This window comes from Clarias gariepinus, chromosome 17 (assembly GCF_024256425.1).
Source record: "Clarias gariepinus isolate MV-2021 ecotype Netherlands chromosome 17, CGAR_prim_01v2, whole genome shotgun sequence".
NCBI lineage: Eukaryota > Metazoa > Chordata > Actinopteri > Siluriformes > Clariidae > Clarias > Clarias gariepinus.
The window spans coordinates 9,566,295-9,589,729 of record NC_071116.1 but is presented as its reverse complement, the minus strand read 5'-3'; the positions used below and the strand labels follow the sequence as shown (position 1 = coordinate 9,589,729).

At 38.5% G+C, this 23,435-nt stretch overlaps 1 protein-coding gene across 1 annotated transcript in view; it reads left to right on the top strand.

Moving 5' to 3' along the window:
- Window positions 1-18,752, top strand: part of LOC128545458 (metal transporter CNNM3) — a 32,834-nt gene extending 14,082 nt beyond the window's left edge. Inside the window, exons 8-13 of the mRNA XM_053515726.1 lie at window positions 15,714-15,747; window positions 16,869-16,947; window positions 17,046-17,226; window positions 17,335-17,496; window positions 17,718-17,857; window positions 18,399-18,752. Of these exons, the coding sequence (XP_053371701.1) occupies window positions 15,714-15,747; window positions 16,869-16,947; window positions 17,046-17,226; window positions 17,335-17,496; window positions 17,718-17,857; window positions 18,399-18,641 (839 nt within the window). The 3' untranslated portion in view covers window positions 18,642-18,752. The remainder of the gene's footprint in view (window positions 1-15,713; window positions 15,748-16,868; window positions 16,948-17,045; window positions 17,227-17,334; window positions 17,497-17,717; window positions 17,858-18,398) is intronic.
- The last annotated feature ends 4,683 nt before the right edge of the window (window positions 18,753-23,435 follow it).

Genomic DNA, 23,435 nt, shown 5'->3' with positions numbered 1-23,435 from the left:
GAAAGGTTGCACTGCTTTAATAAATTTTTATAGAAACATTTTTTCCATATCAGATATTCATTGTTGCATTTTGTTTCTAGATATTTTTCCCCTATATGTTTTAAAGGGTGCCAATCATTCTGCAGCTGACAATTTGTCCACTGTTCTTATTTTTTTCCCAGTAGATTGTGTATAATTTCTTTATCTCTATATTTTATATTTCTAATCACTTTACTACTACTACTGCAGAGGATAAAATTATGGGTCAAGAACTGTAATAAAACTTGGTGTCTTCTAAAGCAGTCTGTTTGTTTACCATGCATTTATACCCAAGATCAGCTGAAACAATAAGCGATATAGGCTACGTTCACATTACAAGCCACATTGTTATAGTTCTGTCTTTGATCAGATTGGATTTGCCTTTCATGATGGTTCTCATTCATAATTGCATACAAATTTGATTTAGACTTTATCCTTTAAAACAGGACACATGCATATCGACACATCTTTGCTCATGTTTTGCCTTCTTCAACTTAAACTTGAGGCTCTTAACTTTTTGCTTGCACTGCGGCCATGTTCGTTTATGGCCACATTTTGTCATTTCTTTTAAAATCCTCGAACACTGTCCTATTTCTGGAGGGAACCTCCAGGTTTGCTGAAGGCTCACTGCCCCAAATATATACAAAATTAGTGAATTCACTTTTCCTCCAAAGACTGCTTTTCTCCGTAATGTGAACATCACTATAATCTCTTATTGTATTTAGCCCCTATAATTTAAGATACATTTTACAATTATTCTACTTGGTTTATCGTGTGAAGTGTAACACTACAGAATTCCATATGCAATGTAAAGTGGCAACTGTTTGCAGTCATAAGAGTCACAAATGTCTCATATTTGTAATAGTTTTTGGGTCATTGTAAACAAAAAAAACCAACTATTTATGGCTGTGATTTCTTGTGGGAGAACTAAACTTATTTGGAATTTCTTTCTTTTTTTTTTCTTGCACGACAGAGAATGTGAACATGTGAGAGCTTGCAGTGGAATCTTATGGATCTCTCACTTTCTGAAGTTTGCAAGTATGAGCAAAATGCTGGAATGGAGGACTGATAGCTCCAGGCCAGACAAAAGCTCTGTGATCTAACTGATCTTGGACAAGGATTCATCTGGCTCGATTTTTTTGCAGTTATTCTAACTTTTACTTGTAAGAACTTCCTAGATTTCATTAATCATTGGTGCTGATTCTGGCTTTGTTTTCTGTGGGAGTGTTTGTGGCATACTTATGTGTTAAAGCCTTGGCTCTTTATTTAGGTTTTTTTTTTTTTTTGCTTGTTTGTTTTATCTTTATATATATATATATATATATATATATATATATATATATATATATATATATATATATATATAATTATTATTATGTGCCAATAGACAACTGAGTGCCAGCATGGGCAGCTGGAACTGCTCCTTTTGTTGATTTGTCTAATTTTTTTTATAAATTCTGGCTTTTAATTTGTGTATCTGTCATAGTATGCATTGCAGTTTTGTGGTGTGTTCATCTTCCACAGTTTTAGGATATACAATTCTTTCAGTGTTTATACATGGTGATGCTGTTGTACCCCAAAACCATACCACTTTACAGTAAAAAAAAAAAAATATTTCAATGTCTATGTAATCTGGGAATACCTTTTTTTTTTTTTGTCTTTATTGTAACACCTGCAACCCTGTGAGTTTTTAACATTGTTTGGGCTACAGCTCAACTGTCCAAGCATTTGTTTTATTAAGATGTTACCAACAATCTAATGAAATTCCATCGTCTTATTTTACATATTGAACTACATTGTGTACTGCTTAGCAGCCAAGCTTAAACTACCAGCACAGAATTAATCTAAAAGTGTTGTGTTCTACATGGCTCCAAATCACCAGGCAGCTTTAAAAAAAAAAAAAATCTCTTTAAACTGATGGGAATTATCCTTTGAGCACACATTTGGCCAAAATTCACTGGGGGAAAAAAAATAATAATTCGATTAATTTTATTGGACTTTTTATCATGATCAAATAATGTTACCCTTTAATGTACCATTTTCATCTCAGCACTCAAACCATGCTGTAATGACTTCCTGATTTCCGTTCATGTACACATGGAAGAGAGTAATTTGTGTACTTCTGTGTCATGAATTGGTTTAATGTTATAGAAAGTGTTAATGACAAATGATTGGTGACTGTTTAAAGTAATAAGCTATGACTGTTGAGATGTAGGGGGAATCTACTGGCATATTTTGGGTTCACTTGTCCAAGCGACCCCCCCCCCTCCCCCTCCCCCCCAAATTTCTTTATTTATCCTGATGGGCTGGGCCTTCTCCAGGATGACGCCGGCCCTGGCCACAAGACATGACGGCTCACTGTATGGTTTGACTTGACATTTTCAAGAACTCAATTGTATACCTGACTTTCAGAGACAACAGATGGCTTTGGAATATGCCTTATATTGCCCCAACATCTTAATTAAATGTTTTCTGTTGATTTTCTCCAGAACAAGATACTTGTTATTTTAGGATTAAGTGACTGCTGATTTTGTTTTGTTTGCTTGTTTTTTTTCTTTCTGACTGACATATATTTTAACTTGACCTAAAATTCAGAAAAATGCATGTGATGCATCATATTAATGTGAATTAATTTTAAAATTTGATTCAAAATTATGCATATTTAATCTATTTTTAAATTTTTAATAGCTTGTTGCTAAAATCAGATTATATTACCTTACACAAATAGTAAATTAAATTTAGGTTCTAGTATATTTATAAGAAGGCAACTATTTCCCCCTACTGTAGAATAGGTTCTGCTGCATGTTGTTGTTTTTTTTTTAAAGCATCATCCATAGAGGAAGTAATCACTGGCAGACAATTATTTTTTTGTTTAGTTAAAAGAGGTAGCTAAATTGTCATTTGGTTTTGTAGTTTTTGTAGAAACTTTAAGCCTCTCTGTGATATTAAATACTGCTTATGTATTAAATACTCCCAATCTCTCAATCTTTTTTAAGGGAATAAATGTGAGTGTGGACATTTCAAAGTTCTGTTTCAACTTTTTACTGTAGACGTCCATTAGATGGTGGTGTAGATCACAAATTAGTCCCAGACCAATGCAGGTAAAGGCAATGAGAGATTGTATTATATATTTTTCAGCATTAATTCAAGAATGGAAAGGACATCATCTAAATACAAACACCGGTCAAAGAGAATACAATAGTTTAAATACAAAAATAATCTAGTTCTACATGCTGTTGATATATAGCATAAGAAATTAACTATGTAGAACTTACTTGGGCTTGTAGTGTAGGAACACATAACAATGCAGTAAAAGTCAACTAACAAGTAATAAAACCATGTATACTACAAATGTAGTTTATGAATATATTAGTACATAAATCTTTTAGATATTTCTTAGTTTTTTCACTTGCTGGGCATGACAAATCCCAGTTGTAACAGATAATCCTTTATGCACTGTGTGTAAATCTTTTTATGAACTGACGTCTGTCGGTCAATGCGCATTACTAGCTTTTTTTCACCAACAGCCTTGAAAAAGCAAGAGTTGCAATAGCAACTGAACGTTTAACGTCACAGGAAAATTAAAAGACCTGGGAAAACACCTGTTGACCTCCACAAGTCTGATTTATTCTTGGGAGCAATTTCCAAATGCCAAATCGTTTTTCCTGTGAGAGTACGCTGTGTGTGATGTGGCTGCCGCTTCTCATCACAATCTTTGTTTGTTAGTCTGTTATTTTGTCAATCGTTTTTCTTGTCTATCCTTCAGTGTGCTTTTTTGGGCAACACCGCCTGGAGTTAATAGAACAGTGACAGAGTGCTATCTGGATATAATAACTGATACCACCGTTTCCAAGCGCTTGGATGAGTTTTCTTGGAACTTGACATTTGGACTTAATGGAACAGTGCCTGGATGCTTGGACGGAACATTCGAACCTCCTTATAAACAGTAACATCATCAAATCGGAGAATGTAGAACTCTTATACTGCTGGACTGTTAACTTTTTTTCCTTTGGCTTCTTCGCAAACTGCTGTTCAGCGTCTCACTTTTGAAATCCCTGCAAGCCCTCTGCCCGTGTTTTGCTCTATCACTCTGCACTCACGGTGAGTAAGTTTCCACTTTTTTAATTGAGTAGTGTTTCTTTGTGGTGCTGCTATCTGGGCTTGGCTAACGTGGAGTGATGTGGCCACATTTTACCGTTTTCCACGAGCCCTCTGCACTTGTCTATCTGTAGGTCCCTTATCGCTTGACGCCTCTGGTAAATAAGTTTTCCACTTGTTTAGCGAGCTGTGTCTGGTATGGTTTTGTGGATCGTACCTAGCTGGGCCTGGCTAACGTGGATTTTGTTTAGTGTTGCTGCACTGTTTTTTCTGTGAGTGCTGTCTTAAGGGTTATGAATTGGGCATCTCTGACCATAAACTCATTGTTGTTGGTTTTTCTTTGCCTTTGTTAAAACCAAAAACTAAATCTACTATATCTTACCGTAACCTGAAGTCTGTAACCATTAACAATTTCACTGCTACTAAATTCAAATTCAAATTCAAATTTTATTTGTCACATACACAAACATACACAGTACGAAATGTAGTGAAATGCATTATACGACTGCCATTGACCCTAGAAGAGAATTAAAGTTTACAAATAAGAAATAAATATGAATAAAAGAGATACGATAGAAATTAAATAAAAAAATTAAATTAAACTAGGAAAAATAGAACTAAAAATAAAAATAGAAATATGATGTGCAAAAATAGAAATCTACTGTACAAATTGAAATATACTGTGCTGTGTGTGCAAATATGCATAGAAGAAAGTGACTTTGTGCAGAGGTTATTAAAGAGTCTTTGTGCACTGGTCCAGGATGTAAACATAAAACTGTAAAATGTAGTGTAGTTGTGAAGGAAGGTGTGCAAAGTTATTAAAGTGTCATTGTGCAATGGTCCAGGATGTAACGTACGACATGTAGTGTATATATAAAGGAAGGTGAGCATGTAATTGTCCATAGCGTTCATGAATGTATGAAGATTGATAGATTTTGATCAATTATGAAAAAGATGAAAAGATTGTTAGTTCTGCATAGTGGTGTGGTTGTGGTCGAGAGACCTTATCGCCTGCGGGAAGAAGCTCCTCCTCAGTCTCTCTGTGTTAGCCTTCAAGGAGCGGAATCGCTTCCCTGACCGCAACAGAGTAAACAGTCCGTTATTGGGGTGGCTGAGGTCCTTCACGATCTTTCTGGCCTTGGTCAAGCACCGCTTGGTGTAGATTGAGTGCAGGTCAGGGAGCTCGATGCGGATGATGAGTCACTCAGCTGATCGCACCACCCTCTGTAGAGCTCGTCTGTCCTGCATGGTGCTGTTCCCGAACCAGGTCGTGATGTTTCCCGTCAGGATGCTCTCTATGGTGCAGGAGTAGAAATTCCTGAGCACCTTGGAGGGCAGTCTAAAGTCTCTCAAGCGTCTGAGGTGGTAGAGACGCTGCCGGGCCTTTTTTACCACGGTGTTGATGTGACAGGACCATGCCAGGTCCTGCGTGATGTGAACACCGAGGTATCTGAAACTGTCCACTCTCTCCGCTGGGCTCCTGTTGATGACTGGGGTCTGGTAGTTCCTCACCTGCTTTGTACTAAAGTCCACTATCAGCTCCTTTGTCTTACTGACGTTCAGGAGGAGATTGTTTCTCTGGCATCTATTGCTGTCTCCCCTCTCTTATCTGCACTTAATCTTTCGAGCCCTGATGAGATACTCTCAATCTATAATGAAACTCTTAATGATGTTTTGGATGACCTTGCTCCACTAAATTGCTGTAAAATTTTGTAAATATCAAAAACACAACAATCTTGGTTGAAATAAGTTCAAGTATTATGTCCATTTTAGCTGCAACAACTGTGTAAAAAATAAAAGTGCAAAACTAATACATTTTAAATAAATATCTATCAAAAAAACTAAAAACAATAAGCCCAGACGCATCTATTTGACAGGTCAAGCAACAGCCCAAGAACAGCACCAACTGAATAAGGCTTTAAAATAAAACTGCAAAGAAATAAATACTTCAGAGTAAAAAAAAAAAAGTCAGTTAAAAAAAACGTTTTTGGAAAACGTCAACGAGCGTCTGCTGCCTGGTGTCTTTTTCCCTGTTTGCTAGCATAAACTCCTGGTACTCTTTCCCGTGAAATCTCTGCAGGTGCATGATTAAATTAGTTGTATTGTACGACACAACCGTACTTCCACCCCTCGGCACGCTGGCTTTACACACATTGCAAGTAGCCGCCTTGCTTTTCGGCGTTTCCAAACTAAAGTATCTCCAAACGAGCGACATTTTGTTCACAACAACGGCTAATGTTATTCGATTGCTCAGATCGAAGTTGCCGCAGATTCATGGTATGGAATAAGGAGTGGTGCATTGCGTCGAGTTTAAGGTCCAGTGCAACTGCGAACTGGAATATATAGATCGGGCCTGTCCGACCGATATCCGATGACGGACTTACGGCTATATCGGACCCGATACCGATATCATATTGGATCGGGCCCATCTCTAATTATTGTAACTCCTTTTATGGTGGCTTACCTGCCAAAGCTATCAATCGTCTCCAAATGGTACAAAACGCAGCAGCTCGTGCTCTTACATTTAACTAAAAATCTGCACATATCACTCCTATCCTTCACCAACTTCACTGGCTTCCTGTATCCAAACGGTTCCAGTTCAAACTTTTAATCTTATTTTATAAGGCCTATCATAGACTTGCACCTCAAAATCTTGCAGAGTAAGTGCAACCATACAGATCTATGGACTCTTAGATCTAGCAGTGACAATTTGCTTGTTGTGCCCTAGTAGAAGCTCTCTACAGTGGGTGGTAGGGCCTTTTGTATTATAGGCCCCAAGCTGTGTGTAAAGTTTTTTCTAAAGTTACGTAGTAGGAGAGGCGAGTTGCTCGGTCTGTCCGCTGTGCTTCGGTAAGCTTCTCTGGCGCCAGGAGAGACTCAGTCAAACACACACACACGTCTGTCAGAAAGGTCTCTGTTTATTAACAGCAAAAGATGGGGTTTATATATGTTTGACCAAACGCCTGTGCCATAGACATATGTTACTACAAAGAACATGAACCACTGTAAATGTCCTGGTGAGATCCTGAAGAATCAAAGGAGAGGAAGATAGAGAGGTGTCCGTCCAGAGACAGATCACAAGATGTTGGCTCGAGTTAGGGGGAGAGGGGGAAGGAGACAGAGGGGGAGAGACAGAGAGGGGGAGAGAGACATGAAGAGAGAATGGGAAGGTGAGCGTGGGAGCGTTCACACCTTAAGGAGCAGATGCAAGAGGAGACAGGAAGATAGCAACAGGAAAGATTTAACACGTTAATATCAGATCTATGAGGAAGAGAGCAAGAGAGTAGAAATTACTCCTTTATATATAAAATAATTCTAACACTGTGGAATAAGCTGTCCCATAATATTCGGGCTGCCTCCTCTTTTCAGATCTTTAAATCTCAACTTAAAACTCATCTATTCACTACATCTAAATAACTTTTTCTCCTCTCTTCCTCTTCTCTCACAAAGTTGCTAGACCTTTTGATGTTACTATCAATGGTTCCTTGTTGTCAACACTTGCTTGTCTAAATGTCCCCTCTGTTTTTTCTGATGTATCTTGTTTGTCAATTGTCATTGCTTGTATTCTTTTGTAAAAGTGACCTTGGGTTCTTAAAAGGCGCTATAAAAATTAAACATATTATTATTATTTAAGTTTATATGGAATGTGAATGTGTATGAATCAAAATGGTCAGATAGTCTTTGATGAGCACGCCAAGGGCGACAGTGGCAAGACAAAACTCCCTAAAATGGCAATAGGAAGAAACCTTGAGAGGAACTCAACAGGGAACCCATCCTCATTTGGGTAAAACAGAAAGCAGGAATTGATCTGCATTCATACTGTGTAAGGTGGCAGGCAATTCAGCTATAACAGTTGATGTTAATTGATGTTAATATAAAGTCCAGGTAGTTATTGGAGAACTTAGGTAGACTCGTAGGAAATTACAGTCCTGAACTACCAAGTAACTGCAGTCAAGTCCTCAGAGAACCAGCTTTCAACATCAGTCGAAGAACCGTCTTCATGGTAGAGTGAAACCGTCCCCAGACACCGGACGCATCCTAAAGAGACACATGGAGTATCCATGTGATGAGATCTCCAACCAGAAGCAGGGCACCAGGATGAGCTTGACAGGTTGCAGAGGGAGTCTGGATCACTGGCAGCTCAGGAACGACATGTGTAGCTCGACAGAGAGAGGGAAGGAGAGAGAGGGGAAGAGAGAACAGGAGAGGGGAGAGCAGAAGAGGAGAGATAACAGTTAGGTCTGGTCACAGTCACATAATGTATAAGGTAAATGTATATTTAGTGTAGAGTCCAAGCAGAGACTCCGGCAGGACTAACTATATTACAGCATAACTAAAAGGGAGAGCCAGAAGGAACCACAGACATGAGGGCTCCCTGAGATGTAAAGCAAATAATCACCTCACCCTCAACAAACCTGAGTGATCAATGAGAGTGGGAAAGACAGAATCTAAACATACCAGTTCAACGTAATATTCTACAACCTTGAGTCCCCCAGATCTGCTCCTTTATCTAAGGCAAATCTATTTATAAAAATGCTTGATTAAATAAATAGTTTTTTAGCCTGGACTTAAACACTGAGACTGTGTCTGAGTCCCGGACACTATTTGGAAGGCTGTTCCATAACTTTAGGTCTTTGTAAGAAAAAGCTCTGCCCCCAGCTGTAGTTTTCATAATACGCGGTACTAACAAGCAGCCTGCATCATTTGATTGAAGTAGGCGTGCTGGATCGTAAGACACTAGCAGTTCACTCAGATACTGCAGCACAATGCATAATGACCACAAGCATTTTTCCAATGTTGTGGCAAAATGGCTTAAGACCAACAAAGTTAAAATGTTGAAGTGGCCATGGACACAATCTAATCTTTAGGAAGCATTCAAACAGGTATGGATTGAGCAAGTGGCACCAGACGTTATCTGGAAGCGTACTGCAGACGTCATTCTGACTCTTAACCTTGTCAAGACTTGTAGCTTCCTGTATAGCAATTGAATTGTCTTGACTGTCATTAGTGTAAAACATTCGATTTAAATTGTCTCAATACTTTTATCTACCACTGTAAAATGAGCTAATACAATTAATTCAATTGAATTTTATTTACAGTATATTATTTACAACATATTATTTACAACAATGAATTATATACTGCTATATAATAATGTTCATTGTCACAAAGCAACTTTACAGGATTAAAAAGAAGAAGAAAAGGGTGAAATGTGTGTGAAAATAGGTTTAAATTAAAAAAGATTGTCCTCGATGAGCAAGCCAAGGGTGGTGGTGGCAAGGAAAAAAACTCTTATATGGCAATAGGAAGAAACCATAAAAGGAACCAGACCGGTTTTGCAGTCAGACTGACTGGACTGAAGGAGGAAGTTTAGTGTACGAGAAGACTATGTCTGCTTCCGTCAATCGGACGTGTTTAAACAGGAGAGTACTCCTTAGCGTGGAATTTACAGCAAGAAATGTTTCTGTTGCACTATTTTTCTTAAAATATGGAAACCCATCTTTATATGAACACACATTAGGAAAACCAGAAATTTCTAAACCAGAGGATTAACGATATGTTGCATTTATAAGAGCTCACAATGATTGGTTAAATCTGTGTTGGTGGAAAACTTTAAACAAACCTTACACTAATTGTGACATTTTCCAAAAAAACCCCCAAAAAAACACTTTTGTAGTTTATAATCTTTGCACAATAGAAATAGAATAGGAATAAAAATTCAGATTCAACATTGTTGTAAATAATATGCTTAAGAGTTTGTTTCTTCCTTTTAATTGTTCCTGTTTTTAAAATTATATTTGTCCATAGCATTGTAGGGAATGCAGTTTGGCCTTGTTAATGGTTAAGTACACAGCCTATAAAATAAGCAATTATTCTTTCCAACATCCCATTTAATTTGTCTGTATTCACTATTTGAATAAATAATAAAAACATTACGCCTGTAAAAAGGAAAACTGCAATATTACCATGATCCTTACCAGAAATGAACATTTACTGAAGAAGAAGAAGAAGAATAAATAAATAAAGAAAGGATTTTAAGAATTTAAGAATAGGAAAACATTTATTCATCCCTAGATTTGCAGATGTATAATGTAGCAATCATATGGGACATTTGTTATACACTCACCTAAAGGATTATTAGGAACACCTGTTCAATTTCTCATTAATGCAATCATCTAATCAACCAATCACAAGGCAGTTGCTTCAATGCATTTAGGGGAGTGGTCCTGGTCAAGCCAATCTCCTGAACTCCAAACTGAATGTCAGAATGGGAAAGAAAGGTGATTTAAGCAATTTTGAGCGTGGCATGGTTGTTGGTGCCAGACGGGCCAGTCTGAGTATTTCACAATCTGCTCAGTTACTGGGATTTTCACGCACAACCATTTCTAGGGTTTACAAAGAATGGTGTGAAAAGGGAAAAACATCCAGTATGCGGCAGTCCTGTGGGCGAAAATGCCTTGTTGATGCTAGAGGTCAGAGGAGAATGGGCCGACTGATTCAAGCTGATAGAGAAGAGCAACTTTAACTGAAATAACCACTCGTTACACCCGAGGTATGCAGCAAAACATTTGTGAAGCCACAACACGCACAACCTTGAGGCGGATGGGCTACAACAGCAGAAGACCCCACCGGGTAAAACACTACAAATAGTAAAAATAGGATACAATTTGCACGAGCTCACCAAAATTGGACAGTTGTGGAAAAATGTTGCCTGGTCTGATGAGTCTCGATTTCTGTTAAGACATTCAAATGGTAGAGTCAGAATTTGGCGTAAACAGAATGAGAACATGGATCCATCATGCCTTGTTACCACTGTGCAGGCTGGTGGTGGTGGTGTAATGGTGTGGGGGATGTTTTCTTGGCACACTTTAGGCCCCTTAGTGCCAATTGGGCATCGTTTAAATGCAACGGGCTACCTGAGCATTGTTTCTGACCATGTCCATCCCTTTATGACCACCATGTACCCATCCTCTGATGGCTACTTCCAGCAGGATAATGCACCATGTCACAAAGCTCGATTATTTCCAATTGATTCCTTGAACATGACAATGAGTTCACTGTACTAAAATGGCCCCCACAGTCACCAGATCTCAACCCAATAGAGCATCTTTGGGATGTGGTGGAACGGGGAGTTTCGTGCCCTGGATGTGCATCCCACAAATCTCCATCAACTGCAAGATGCTATCCTATTAATATGGGCCAACATTTCTAAAGAATGCTTTCAGCACCTTGTTGAATCAATGCCATGTAGAATTAAGGCAGTTCTGAAGGCGAAAGGGGGTCAAACACCATATTAGTATGGTGTTCCTAATAATCCTTTAGGTGAGTGTAAATGTTGAAACATGGCCATTACTTAAGTGTTAACAGCATTGAAACATTATTCTTTTTTTTCTGGGGGGAAAGTGACTCTTTAAATTGTCCTCAATTCATACTACCAAACCTTATTGCTGGATTTAATGCTAGAGATTTATTTAGTCGTTCATTTTAATCTACTAAAGTGCATCTAATGTACCCTCAATTAGCTTTTAGAGTTAGTAAACCCTAGGGGCAATTCAGCAGATACCTATTAACTTTAAGAGTTACAAACTGTGACTTAAATTTAGGATCAAGCCAGTAACCCTGCACATGATTAGGCCAGTAACCCTGCACTTCTCACTTCCCGGTTGTGACATCAAACAATATATTACTGACAGACTGTATCTTGTCTCATCTAGTGGAGGGTGGATTAAATTCTTTGAGTCATGATGTGTCATGTGATTCTTTTCTCTTCACACATCATCAGTGAATAATTGGCCCATATCTATTTGCCAAACCTTTCTTAGAGGATTTAAAGGTAAAGAGGTTCCTGATAAAATGGAGCCATACAGGTAGTAAATCTAACCCTTCATCGCTCGCAAGAGAAGGAGACACTTCTCAATATCAGAAATTTTCCAGAAGAATTAACCATGTTATATTTCAGATTTAATAAAATGACATAGCTGAAGAAATTTAAAAGAATCTGTTTTAGGAAGTTAATAATACATTATAAGTGTCTCACAGAATTTTAAAACATTATCTGTAAATACACTGGCTAAATTAAAATACGCTTTCAGGTCTGAAGGCCAATACTGGCTAACAAAGCAGGGAAATCAGGGTTCAAGGTGATTGTGAATTGCATGGTCAAATTCCTGGGGAGACTCAGATCTTCCCGAGCCCAAATGGGGTTGAATAAAAATTTTCAACTACTGGTCGGATCTTCCTAAAATTAATAAATGGAAGAGATGTTAGCACATGCGAAAGATTCCATACTGACCCACAGGGAGTCTGTATTATTTAAAAATCATCTGCATGTTGGGCAAAGATCTACCTCCATACTCCTTTGGCTTGAGAAGAAAAGTGAATTAGATCCTGGGTTTTTATTATTCCCTATAAACTTACTAATAGCTGCGTTCAGACCCTTAAAAAATTATTCAAATAACAGGGTATGAACTGAAATAGATGAAGTAAACAGGGGAGCACATTGGGTGAAGTTTTATGAAGCAGTTCCAATCTTTTAACTGCTGGCAGGAAGAGGGTGTAGTCTTTAAAACCTGGTTGTAGTTCTCTCATTGAGATAATTGAAATATACCTGACCAATCCAGTCTCTTTTGAGCTGTGAATGTTCCGTAACTTACAAATGTGACTCCTGTAGAAGTGCAATTCTTATCTTTTCTTTCTTCAAGAATGTTAAAATTTTCTTTCTTTTGATTAAACTGCCCATGCATACCCTTCACATTCCATGTGTCCACCCTAGTCAGGTTGGACATGTATCAATGCAGTACAAAGTATTTGAATGCTGTTGTTTAACAGGAATGAAGTTAATTAAGACAACATACATCTGAAGTACAATTAGCTCTGCTAAACACAACCCCTCGCCCCCCATCCCCAAACAATAGGGCTCAAATAACACAAAACAAAACAGGTTGTCACAGATTCCTTCTCCCAACTCCCCCATTGACCAACCAGATATACGGCAGCCAAAAAAAAAAATTTTAAGCTGCCATCTTGCTTCAGGTCATGTCACTACCTGTAGACCTTTTATTCATTGATTTCTCTATTTTTTACTCAAGGTTTGACATTCATCCCATCTGATTAAAATGAAAGTTCAAGGAGAATCACATATAACATCACACTACAAACAGAGGAAGTATTTTCTTCCTCATTACAAACTGGAAGTTACGTTCTCGTAACTCCTAAATGCCATAATGTTAGAAAAAATCCTAAAAATCCAAAATGTTGTACAATTAATTTCACTGTCTTCTATTTTCTAAACTTTCACCACCCTTCTTCATAGAGAGAGAAAAATTATAACCTTTAATACCCTTTGTGTTTGTGACATTTGGGGAAAAAATATATAAGCTGAAAACCCTTCAAAGTCCCTGCTTAAACCCATCCATATGATCCATATGTATGATGTATTATCTTGCCAGCTTCCTGTTTACAAACCAATTAAACAGGTTTAAGCTATAACTGCTACCATACCCATGTTTTATACACTACACTACTCACAATAAATTATTATAAATTGTGAGAGACTTAGTGGATGTGATACATACAGTATTAGTTTACCTTCAGACATTTTTGGGAATGGGAGGCTATTGTATTGTGTGATAGACACACCTCATTTTGTGTTTTCCTTGTAATGGCTTCATTGTGTACAGGTGTGCCAATCCCAAAAGACAACCTTTTTCAACATTCTGTGCGTATAAAACGCTGGTATTGTCATTAAGTCATCCCAAGTTCCTCATTCAAACAGCCATAAACACACAACTTAACGGACGAGCAGTGCCACCTGGCCATAACGCGCCTTCGGGTCGGTGGCAGGCAGTTACAGTAGATGTTGCACGCAAACTTGCTGTGTCTCAAAGAGTCATCAGCAGATTTGCATCAAGACATGACAGACCCAAGAGTGGAGCCCCCCGAGACCGCAACGATGACCAGTATTTAAGGACCTATGCACTCAGACATCGTTATGCAACTGCCACACAGCTGCAGGGCCAGTCACAAGATGCAAGGGGTACTAGGGTTTTCCAGACAAACCATTCGCAACCGACTCCACCGCTTTGGCTTGAATGCCAGACGACCGTTACAGGTGACTCCACTGATACCTAGACACCGCCGTGAACGTACCCCACCCCCACGTGACCTGGCAGAACTGCGTGTAGCACTTGTGGAAGAGTGGAACGCTCTGCCTCAGAACAACATCATGAGGTAAAAAGCTATTTAATTTCTTTGCATACTAGTGTTTTTATGCTAACAATGTCCTGGGGTCTGTTCTTTGTACGTCGCTAACTCAGTTAGCTGGATTTGATTGTTGTGGATTTGTCCTGATCTTGGATTGTTTCGTTCTTCGATGCGCTTCTACGATAAATTCATAGGTTTATTATCAAATATTATATTATTAATATTATGATAAACCAGGCACGAGATAGCCGTCAAGACCATTAATACAAATTCTTTTGTTTATTTTATGACACATTTATTTTTCAGGGGTTTGTCATGAATATGCAAAATAAATAATCATATAGCCTATAATAAAAATAAATATTTTTTATAATGATAAATTGGACGAAACTAATTTTATTATAACAAACAATATAAAAGTATACATGTATTTGAAAAAATATTATTTCTATTTTTTCATATACAACATAATTTTTATATTGCTTATTTTATTTTATTGTCTCATGTAATTTGTAAACCATTAACCTATAAATGTATGTTCTAATATAATACTTAATAGCGATTATGTGTGTGTGTGGGGGGGGGGGGGGCAAACCATGGCACGGGGCATTTCAGCGCATAACACGTGTTACAAAAAAAATTGTGAACCGATCGGAGGGCTTGTGATCAGTGTTTCTACTGTTGATGCATATCGCCTTGTAAACCAACGCACAAACGCGCAATAATCCTAGACAACTCAATCCAGCTATACTAATCATCAACAACAGGTGAGCTCGAAGAACCGATCGTAGTTAGCACGATGATCTCTAGATGTGACGGTTCATCTCGGATGTGTCAAGCAACGTACGAAGAACGGACCCCTGCAAGTCTATCTTGATACCTATGGGGGGAAACAATCACAAGGGAAATCCAATACTTCAATATAAATGTCATGGCAGGTAATGATCACTTTAATACACACCTGAGAACATTTAACCTGCGGGACACTTAAACGATTATTATTGTTGTTGTTTTTATGATAATAATAATAATAATAATAATACAGCTACTTTTTTAAATAAATCTTTTAAAAGGAGAAAGAGAGAGTAAGCACAAAAAGTTGTTCTACGGTGATTGTGATTTCTTTGAAGGAAGTTTCGCAAAGTGCCGTTGTGCAAAGATCTTATACCTGCTTTCGCAATAGAATAGCCTAAATACCGCAGTATAAACGCAAGACTCCATGACCCAACAAGTCACAAAGACACAAGGACTTTAACCAGCAGCTTCTAGTCTGATCTGATACAAACCACTGGTATGTATTGCGTTTATTTTGTGCACATGCAGGAGATCTGTGTGACAGATTTACTCATTGATGGATTGAATAAAATGTCCTTTTTTTTTTTTTTCTTTTTTAGAAATGGCTGACAAAGATTTATTATTACTGAAAAGGTAAGTCTGGTCTTGGAAGCAGTTAATAAAATACATTTATGAGGACAATGCCTTATTACATTAGCATTATGGAGTTTAATTTATCTGGATTAGAGTCTTATATCAATGCTCTTAAACTACTTAGTTACCCATTTCCAAGTCTGGGGAAATAAACTTTGCTACTAATCTAAATCATAAGGGCTTTCTGGTTGAGAGGTTTAAGCATTCAAGAATATAGATGCACATTTCATCTATATCACATTTGCTTCTGTTGATGAGATTAAAAAAAGTTTAAAAAAAAAAAAAACATGCTGGGTGTTTTTATTTGTATGATGTCTATGTTGCTGGGGTTCGTTCTTCGTATGTCGCTTGACACATCCAAGATAAATAGACGCATCTAAGATGAGATCATCGTGCTAATTCCGATCTGGCTAAGGGCCTGTCCACACGAAGCCGGTGCGTTCCCTATCCGATCATTTTTTTCCCCTCGTTCTAAGAAACACAAGCGATAATGGACAACACCATCTTGGTTCGTATACAGCGCGCAAGGTTATGCGCATGCTCAAAGTCTTCTTCTCTGTGTAGTGTATCTCTATGGCAGAATTACAGCGCCCCATACTGGTCTGGCATATATACTACACCGTTTTCAGTGGTTTCGTGTGTACGCAGATATTTCTTGAGACAACGCCGTGTTCATGAAAAAAAATGATCGGATGGGGAACGCACCGGCTTCGTCCACACTATAAATTTATGTTCTAATATAATAATTGATATCGATTATGTAGGGGGGGGGGGGTCCATGGCAGGGGGGCATATACTTTTTATTTTCCCACGTGAGTCAGTCGTGCTCTTTAACCAATCAGATGTGACCTCGCCATTTCAACCAATCATAATCCATCAGGAGCGCAGCCTAAATCCTGTTTAGATTAAATAAACCTGCTCCCGAGCAGGTTCAAGCTTATGGATAAGCGCATTGAAGAACGAAACAATCCGAGATCAGGACAAATCCACAACAATCAAATCCGGCGTACGAAGAACGGACCCCTGGTCTGCTGCACAATATAGTTAGAGATTAGAGAATTTTTAGTATGCTAGGTGAAGAAATGAACACACTTATTGATGAATTCATTCCCTCTTTACAGCTACATTGAAATTGACAGTGGAGTTGATTCTGATGACATGGGCTTTGATGAGATGAACTGCTCTGATCCTTTGGCCATGGTAAGTCATTGATAAGCATTTGTAAAGCATAAACATATTTAGTGTTTCTTTTTACCTTATCAAAACCTGATCTCATGATGGACTCTGGTGTGTTACAGAGTGGCAGATGTGACCTGCACAAGGGACTCCGTATCGAAGTCACCAAGGAGCCTCTTAGTATGCGCTCTGTTGCTAATGTTGTAATCGCTCTGCAGAGGCTGAAGCACACTGAAAGAGTTCAGTCCACGGAGTTTAGTGACCGGGAGCTCTTTCAAATCTTCCTGGAGAATGTGATTGAAGGTGTGGCTCAAATACTAATATATATGCATATAATCTTACTTTTACTGTGGTGTGAGATGATGAAACTGATTCTGTAAGCATTGACACACATTTGTCTTTATCACACAGAGACAAATGTAATCAAATTGGACTGCAGTGAATCCAAGAGCTACAGCAGGCAGGATAAGGTTGTGCAGTGCACTATATGTGACAAGTCTAAAAAGGCCTTGGTGCAGAGGAACAACTATCTGCTGGCATTCACTCTGAAAGGTGGAAACGAGGAGAATAAAAGTAAACCAACCACTTTTGTTACTAACAATTTAAATGCATTTATTCGATTTTAAAGCCTAAGTCAAAATTCAGTTTAAATACATCATTAGGTGCCTCATCATTCTCACTTTTTAATCATCATTCTTTCTTGCCACTGCATCCTTTTGACTTGGTTGTCCATTAAAAAACTGTGTAAGCTCTACAGTATTTTCATTTAACTAAGTGATTTCTTTTTTTGACAGCATGGTTTAACCTTTCAGCCTACAATCCACCAAACTGCAGAGACAACACAAAAGGCCAGGCTGTATGTTTAGGGATTGTAAAGAGCAACATCTTTCTCTCATGCACTTCGGATAATGGCACTCCTTCTCTGGTCATAGAGGTATGTAAACATAATCATCTGACAAAATCTATCTAGACATTTGGCACACGGCTGGGTTTTTTTCCTCAAAGTTACTCACAAACAAGAAAATACAATTAAAGCACAGATCTGATTAAGTAGTGAACTGTCATTGGGTGATTTTGCAATGTGATAATTTGTCACTGTCACTTCAACTAGTGTCAGTTGCCCAGATGATGCAACATTCTGGTGAACAAGTATTTACTAGAAATAAATGAAATACAGTGTAAATGTGGTGGAATGTTACAAAAATGCCTGTAAATTAGATGCATCATTAAAAGATGATTCAAACATTTCATACACATTGATTAATACAAAGTTTTAAAAAAAGTATTTAAATGATTATATTTAAAGGAAAAGTGAAGTGCATTGGCCAGAGGTAAATTGGGGTGCAAAAATTTAGTTTAAAAAAAGAGACATAACTAAAACATTTGCACAGCAGTAAGTCTAAATATCTGATGAAGTCAAAATTGGGGATCACTAACTTGTATTATACATGTGATTAATTAATTATTTTTTGCAGGAGGTAAAAGACAAAGAGAGTCTGAAGGCGATCAAGGAGAATGATGGCATGGAACGCTTTCTGTTCTTGAGGAACAGCTCTGGTGACACCCTTAACACCTTTGAGTCGGTCAAATACCCAGGCTGGTTCATCACCACCTCCAAGGATGAGTTTCAGCCTGTCCAAATGTCTCAGCAGCAAACGAGTCACCTCCAGCTGTTCACACTGAATGATGAGAAAGTAGTTCCTCAGAGTAAGGTCTGATTTAGAAAAACAGTTTCCAGAAAGTATGTACCAAGTACAAATCCTCAGGCTAATTTTGTGTTTAAGTTAATTTCACAACGGGATTGGTTGACTTTTTTATTTTAATAATTTATTAAAAATGTGGTAGTTTTTACTACTTTAAATGTTTTACTACTAATTTAATGTTTTATTTCAGTGTTGCAAAAGGTGGATCTACAAGCCATTGTGTCATGGGGGACTTGCCCATGTTTAGTTTTTTTACCTTGTAAAAACCTTTAGTTGTCTTTACCTCTGCTCCCTGTAGCCTCACCTTTCCTCTTGAGTCCCTCTCATTCACACACATGTATTCCGTCTTGCTGCAGCTAACCTTGATTCCGCTCCTTTCCAGAGCATACCTTCACCTCTCCAAATTTTCCTCCACCTGTTCCCTGCTCTCGCTACAAAGCACAATGTCATCTGCAAACATCATAGTCCATGGGACTCCTGTCTTACCTCATCTGTTATCCTGTCCATCACCAGAGCAAAAAGGCAAACAAAAAGGGGCTCAGAGCCGATCCTTGATGCAGACCCACCTACACCTTGAACTCTTCTGTCACACCACAGCACATCTTCCATTGTCTTAGCGCTCTCATACATGCCCTGCACCACTCTAGCATACTTCTCTGCCACTCCAGACTTTCTTATACAACACCACAGCTCCTCTCTCGGCACACTGTCGTATGCTTTCTCTAAATTTACAAAGACACAATGGAACTCTTTATTACCTTCTCTGTACTTCTTCACCAGGATCCTCAAAGCAAATACTGCATCTGATGTACTCTTTCAGGCATAAAACCATATTACCATCTCTATAATAACTTATTCTAACTCTAGCCACTATAACTGCTCTTTACCTCTGAATATTTATTGAAATACTTGTTTGTTTGTTTGTTTGTTTGTTTTTGCTTTAATCAATGTAAATAAAATCCTGGAAACAACGTTTTACATGACTTATTCATTATAGTTTATGGAAAATGCATAATTTTAGTCGTATGCCACTTCAATTTGCTACTTCAACACATTGTAACTTCAAAGTACTGAATGTTCATCAATGACAGGATGCCTCTACAGTATATACCAGGGTATTCCAGTGGCAAATGTGAAGCCATATGTCTGACATCTAAAGCTTTGTCAAAATTGGGTCATGCAACAGGACAATGATCTAAAGGACTCAAGTAAATCTACACCAGCATGGCTGAAAAATAAAATAATTAAGATTTTGGAACAACCTAGTCAAAGTCCAGTCCACAACTCAACTGAAATGCTGTGGTGGGGCCTTAAAAGAGCTGTGCACATGTGAATGCCCAAAAACCCCAAGCAATGTTGTGAAGAAGACTGTGACAAAATTGCTCCACAGCGATGTGAAAGAAGTTATACAGTAAACGATTGCCTCAAGTTATTGCTGCAAAAGGTGGATCTACAAGCCATTGTGTCATGGGGGACTTTCCCATGTTTATTTTTTTTACCTTGTAAAAACCTTTAGTTGTCTTTACCTCTGCTCCCTGTAGCCTCACCTTTCCTCTTGAGTCCCTCTCATTCACACACATGTATTCCGTCTTGCTGCAGCTAACCTTGATTCGCTCCTTTCCAGAGCATACCTTCACCTCTCCAAATTTTCCTCCACCTGTTCCCTGCTCTCGCTACAAAGCACAATGTCATCTGCAAACATCATAGTCCATGGGACTCCTGTCTTACCTCATCTGTTATCCTGTCCATCACCAGAGCAAAAAGGCAAACAAAAAGGGGCTCAGAGCCGATCCTTGATGCAGACCCACCTACACCTTGAACTCTTCTGTCACACCACAGCACATCTTCCATTGTCTTAGCGCTCTCATACATGCCCTGCACCACTCTAGCATACTTCTCTGCCACTCCAGACTTTCTTATACAACACCACAGCTCCTCTCTCGGCACACTGTCGTATGCTTTCTCTAAATTTACAAAGACACAATGGAACTCTTTATTACCTTCTCTGTACTTCTTCACCAGGATCCTCAAAGCAAATACTGCATCTGATGTACTCTTTCTAGGCATAAAACCATATTACAATCTCTATAATAACCCATTCTAACTCTAGCCACTATAACTGCTCTTTACCTCTGAATATTTATTGAAATACTTGTTTGTTTGTTTGTTTGTTTGTTTGTTTTTGCTTTAATCAATGTAAATAAAATCCTGGAAACAACTTTTTACATGACTTATTCATTATAGTTTATGGAAAATGCATAATTTAGTCGTATGCCACTTCAATTTGCTACTTCAACACATTGTAACTTCAAAGTACTGAATGTTCATCAATGACAGGATGCCTCTACAGTATATACCAGGGTATTCCAGTGGCAAATGTGAAGCCATATGTCTGACATCTAAAGCTTTGTCAAAATTGGGTCATGCAACAGGGCAATGATCTAAAGGACTCAAGTAAATCTACACCAGCATGGCTGAAAAATAAAATAATTAAGATTTTGGAACAACCTAGTCAAAGTCCAGTCCACAACTCAACTGAAATGCTGTGGTGGGGCCTTAAAAGAGCTGTGCACATGTGAATGCCCAAAAACCCCAAGCAATGTTGTGAAGAAGACTGTGACAAAATTGCTCCACAGCGATGTGAAAGAAGTTATACAGTAAACGATTGCCTCAAGTTATTGCTGCAAAAGGTGGATCTACAAGCCATTGTGTCATGGGGGACTTGCCCACATGTTTTTTTTTTTCATTTCCACAAGACATCTGATTCCTCAATAAACCTGTATTTTGCCTTTTTTTGCACAATATCTACTAGTTGTTATTTGCACAGAACCTTTCTTTTCTGTTACTTCATCAAGAAATGTTTACTGTTTTCATATATCATTTTATGCACAATTTGCACTATCTCAACTCATTATCACAGAGTATCGCATTGTGGTATGTTACTCTTATTTGCATATTTGCATTTCAATTCACTCACTCATCTCCTATACCGCTTTATCCTGTCTTCAGGGTTGCTGGGACCTGAAGCCTATCACCCTGGACAGGGTGCCAATCCATCGCAGGGCACACACACACACACACTCACACTCACACACTATGGGCAATTTTGTTAACGCCAATTAGCTTAACCTGAATATTCCCCTGGCTGGGAATCGAACCCGGACCCTGGAGGTGCAAGGCGACAGTGCTAACCCATTTTAAACTCCCTGAAATGGCAGGAGAGAAAAACCTTGAGAGAAACCAGACTTAATCCTCAATTGGGTGATAACGGATAACAGGGATTGATCTGCAGTCATACTGTGTGAGACTGGAAGTTCACTATAACAGATGTCATTTTTTCCGCTGTTGGGGTGATAACATAAAGGTGTCTGATAAGAACAAACTGGACAAGTCAATTAGGACTGTGCTAGGCATGGAGCTTGACTCTGTGAATGTAGTAGCAAAGAAAAGAATTCTGTCCAAAGTACAATCCATTTTAAACAATTCTTCTCACCCACTATAGTGTTTTCGCTAAACACAGGAGCAGTTTCAGCCAGAGACTGATCACCACGAAGTGTTCCACAGAGCGCCACAGGAGATCCTTTCTCCCAACGGCCATAAAAGTTTACAACTCTTCTCTGTAACATTACTCGAAATAATAATATGATAAGTGCAATACTACTTCCCAATAAAATATGTAATACAAGATTACATATAATAATACAATATTACCTACATATACCAGATTACTGTGCAATACTTACGAATGCTCTTGGGTCATATTTTTTGGTACTTACTTACTTACTGTTTTAAGACCTTTTGTTTTAAGACCTTTTTTTGTGCTTATTATGATTATTTATTACCTTTATTGCCTTTCCTTAGATTAACAACTGTAAGCAACTGTAACCTAGAATAAGCAATTTCCCTCTGGGATTAACAAAGTTCTTTAAATCTTGAATGTGTTTAAGTTAATATGGATTCCAGTTCGAGGCTCAGGTAGACTATAGGAAACTCCAGTCCTGAACTATCAAGCAACAGCAGTCATGAGTCCTCAAAGAACAGCTGTCTGCATCAGCTGAGGCCAGGACCATCTCCATGGAAAAGTGGAACCGTCTCCAGTCACCACAAGCATCCCAGGCAGACCACACGCGGCATCCATGTAAAGAGATCTCCACCAGAAGCAGGACACCAGAACGAGTCATACAGGCCCAGAGGGCAGAGGGGGCCTGGATCACTGGCAGCTCAGGAGCGACATGTATAGCTCGACAGAGAGAGAGAAAGGGAAAGAGAGAGAGGAGAAGAGAGAGAAGAGAGCAAAAGAGAAGGAGAGATGGCAGTTAGGTATGGTCACTGTCACAGAATGTATAAGTGAATGTATATTTAGTGTAGCGTGCAAGCAGAGACTCCGGCAGGACTTACTATGGCAGCATAACTAAATGGGAGAGCCAGAAGGAAACACAGACATGAGGGCTTCCTGAGATGTAAAGCGACCAATCACTTCACCGTCAACAAACCTGAGTGCATGTTTTCTCTTTGCTGTGTTTGTCTTTTTGTATAGTTCTTAGATATTTTTGTTAATTTAAGATGTTAAATTGTTGTCTTAGCTAGTCAGCTAATTAGGTTTTGTCTTTAGCTAGTTTTGTTAATTCATGTTATTAATTTCTGTTGAATGTAGGGTCGCGGGAAGCCTGGAGCTTATCCCAGGAGACCAGGCACAGGGCAGGCCAATCCATCACAGAATAATTTAATGATAAATATATATGTGTGTGTGTGTGTGTGTGTGTGTGTGTGTGTGTGTGTGTGTGTGTGTGTGTAAAACACTTGCAAAAA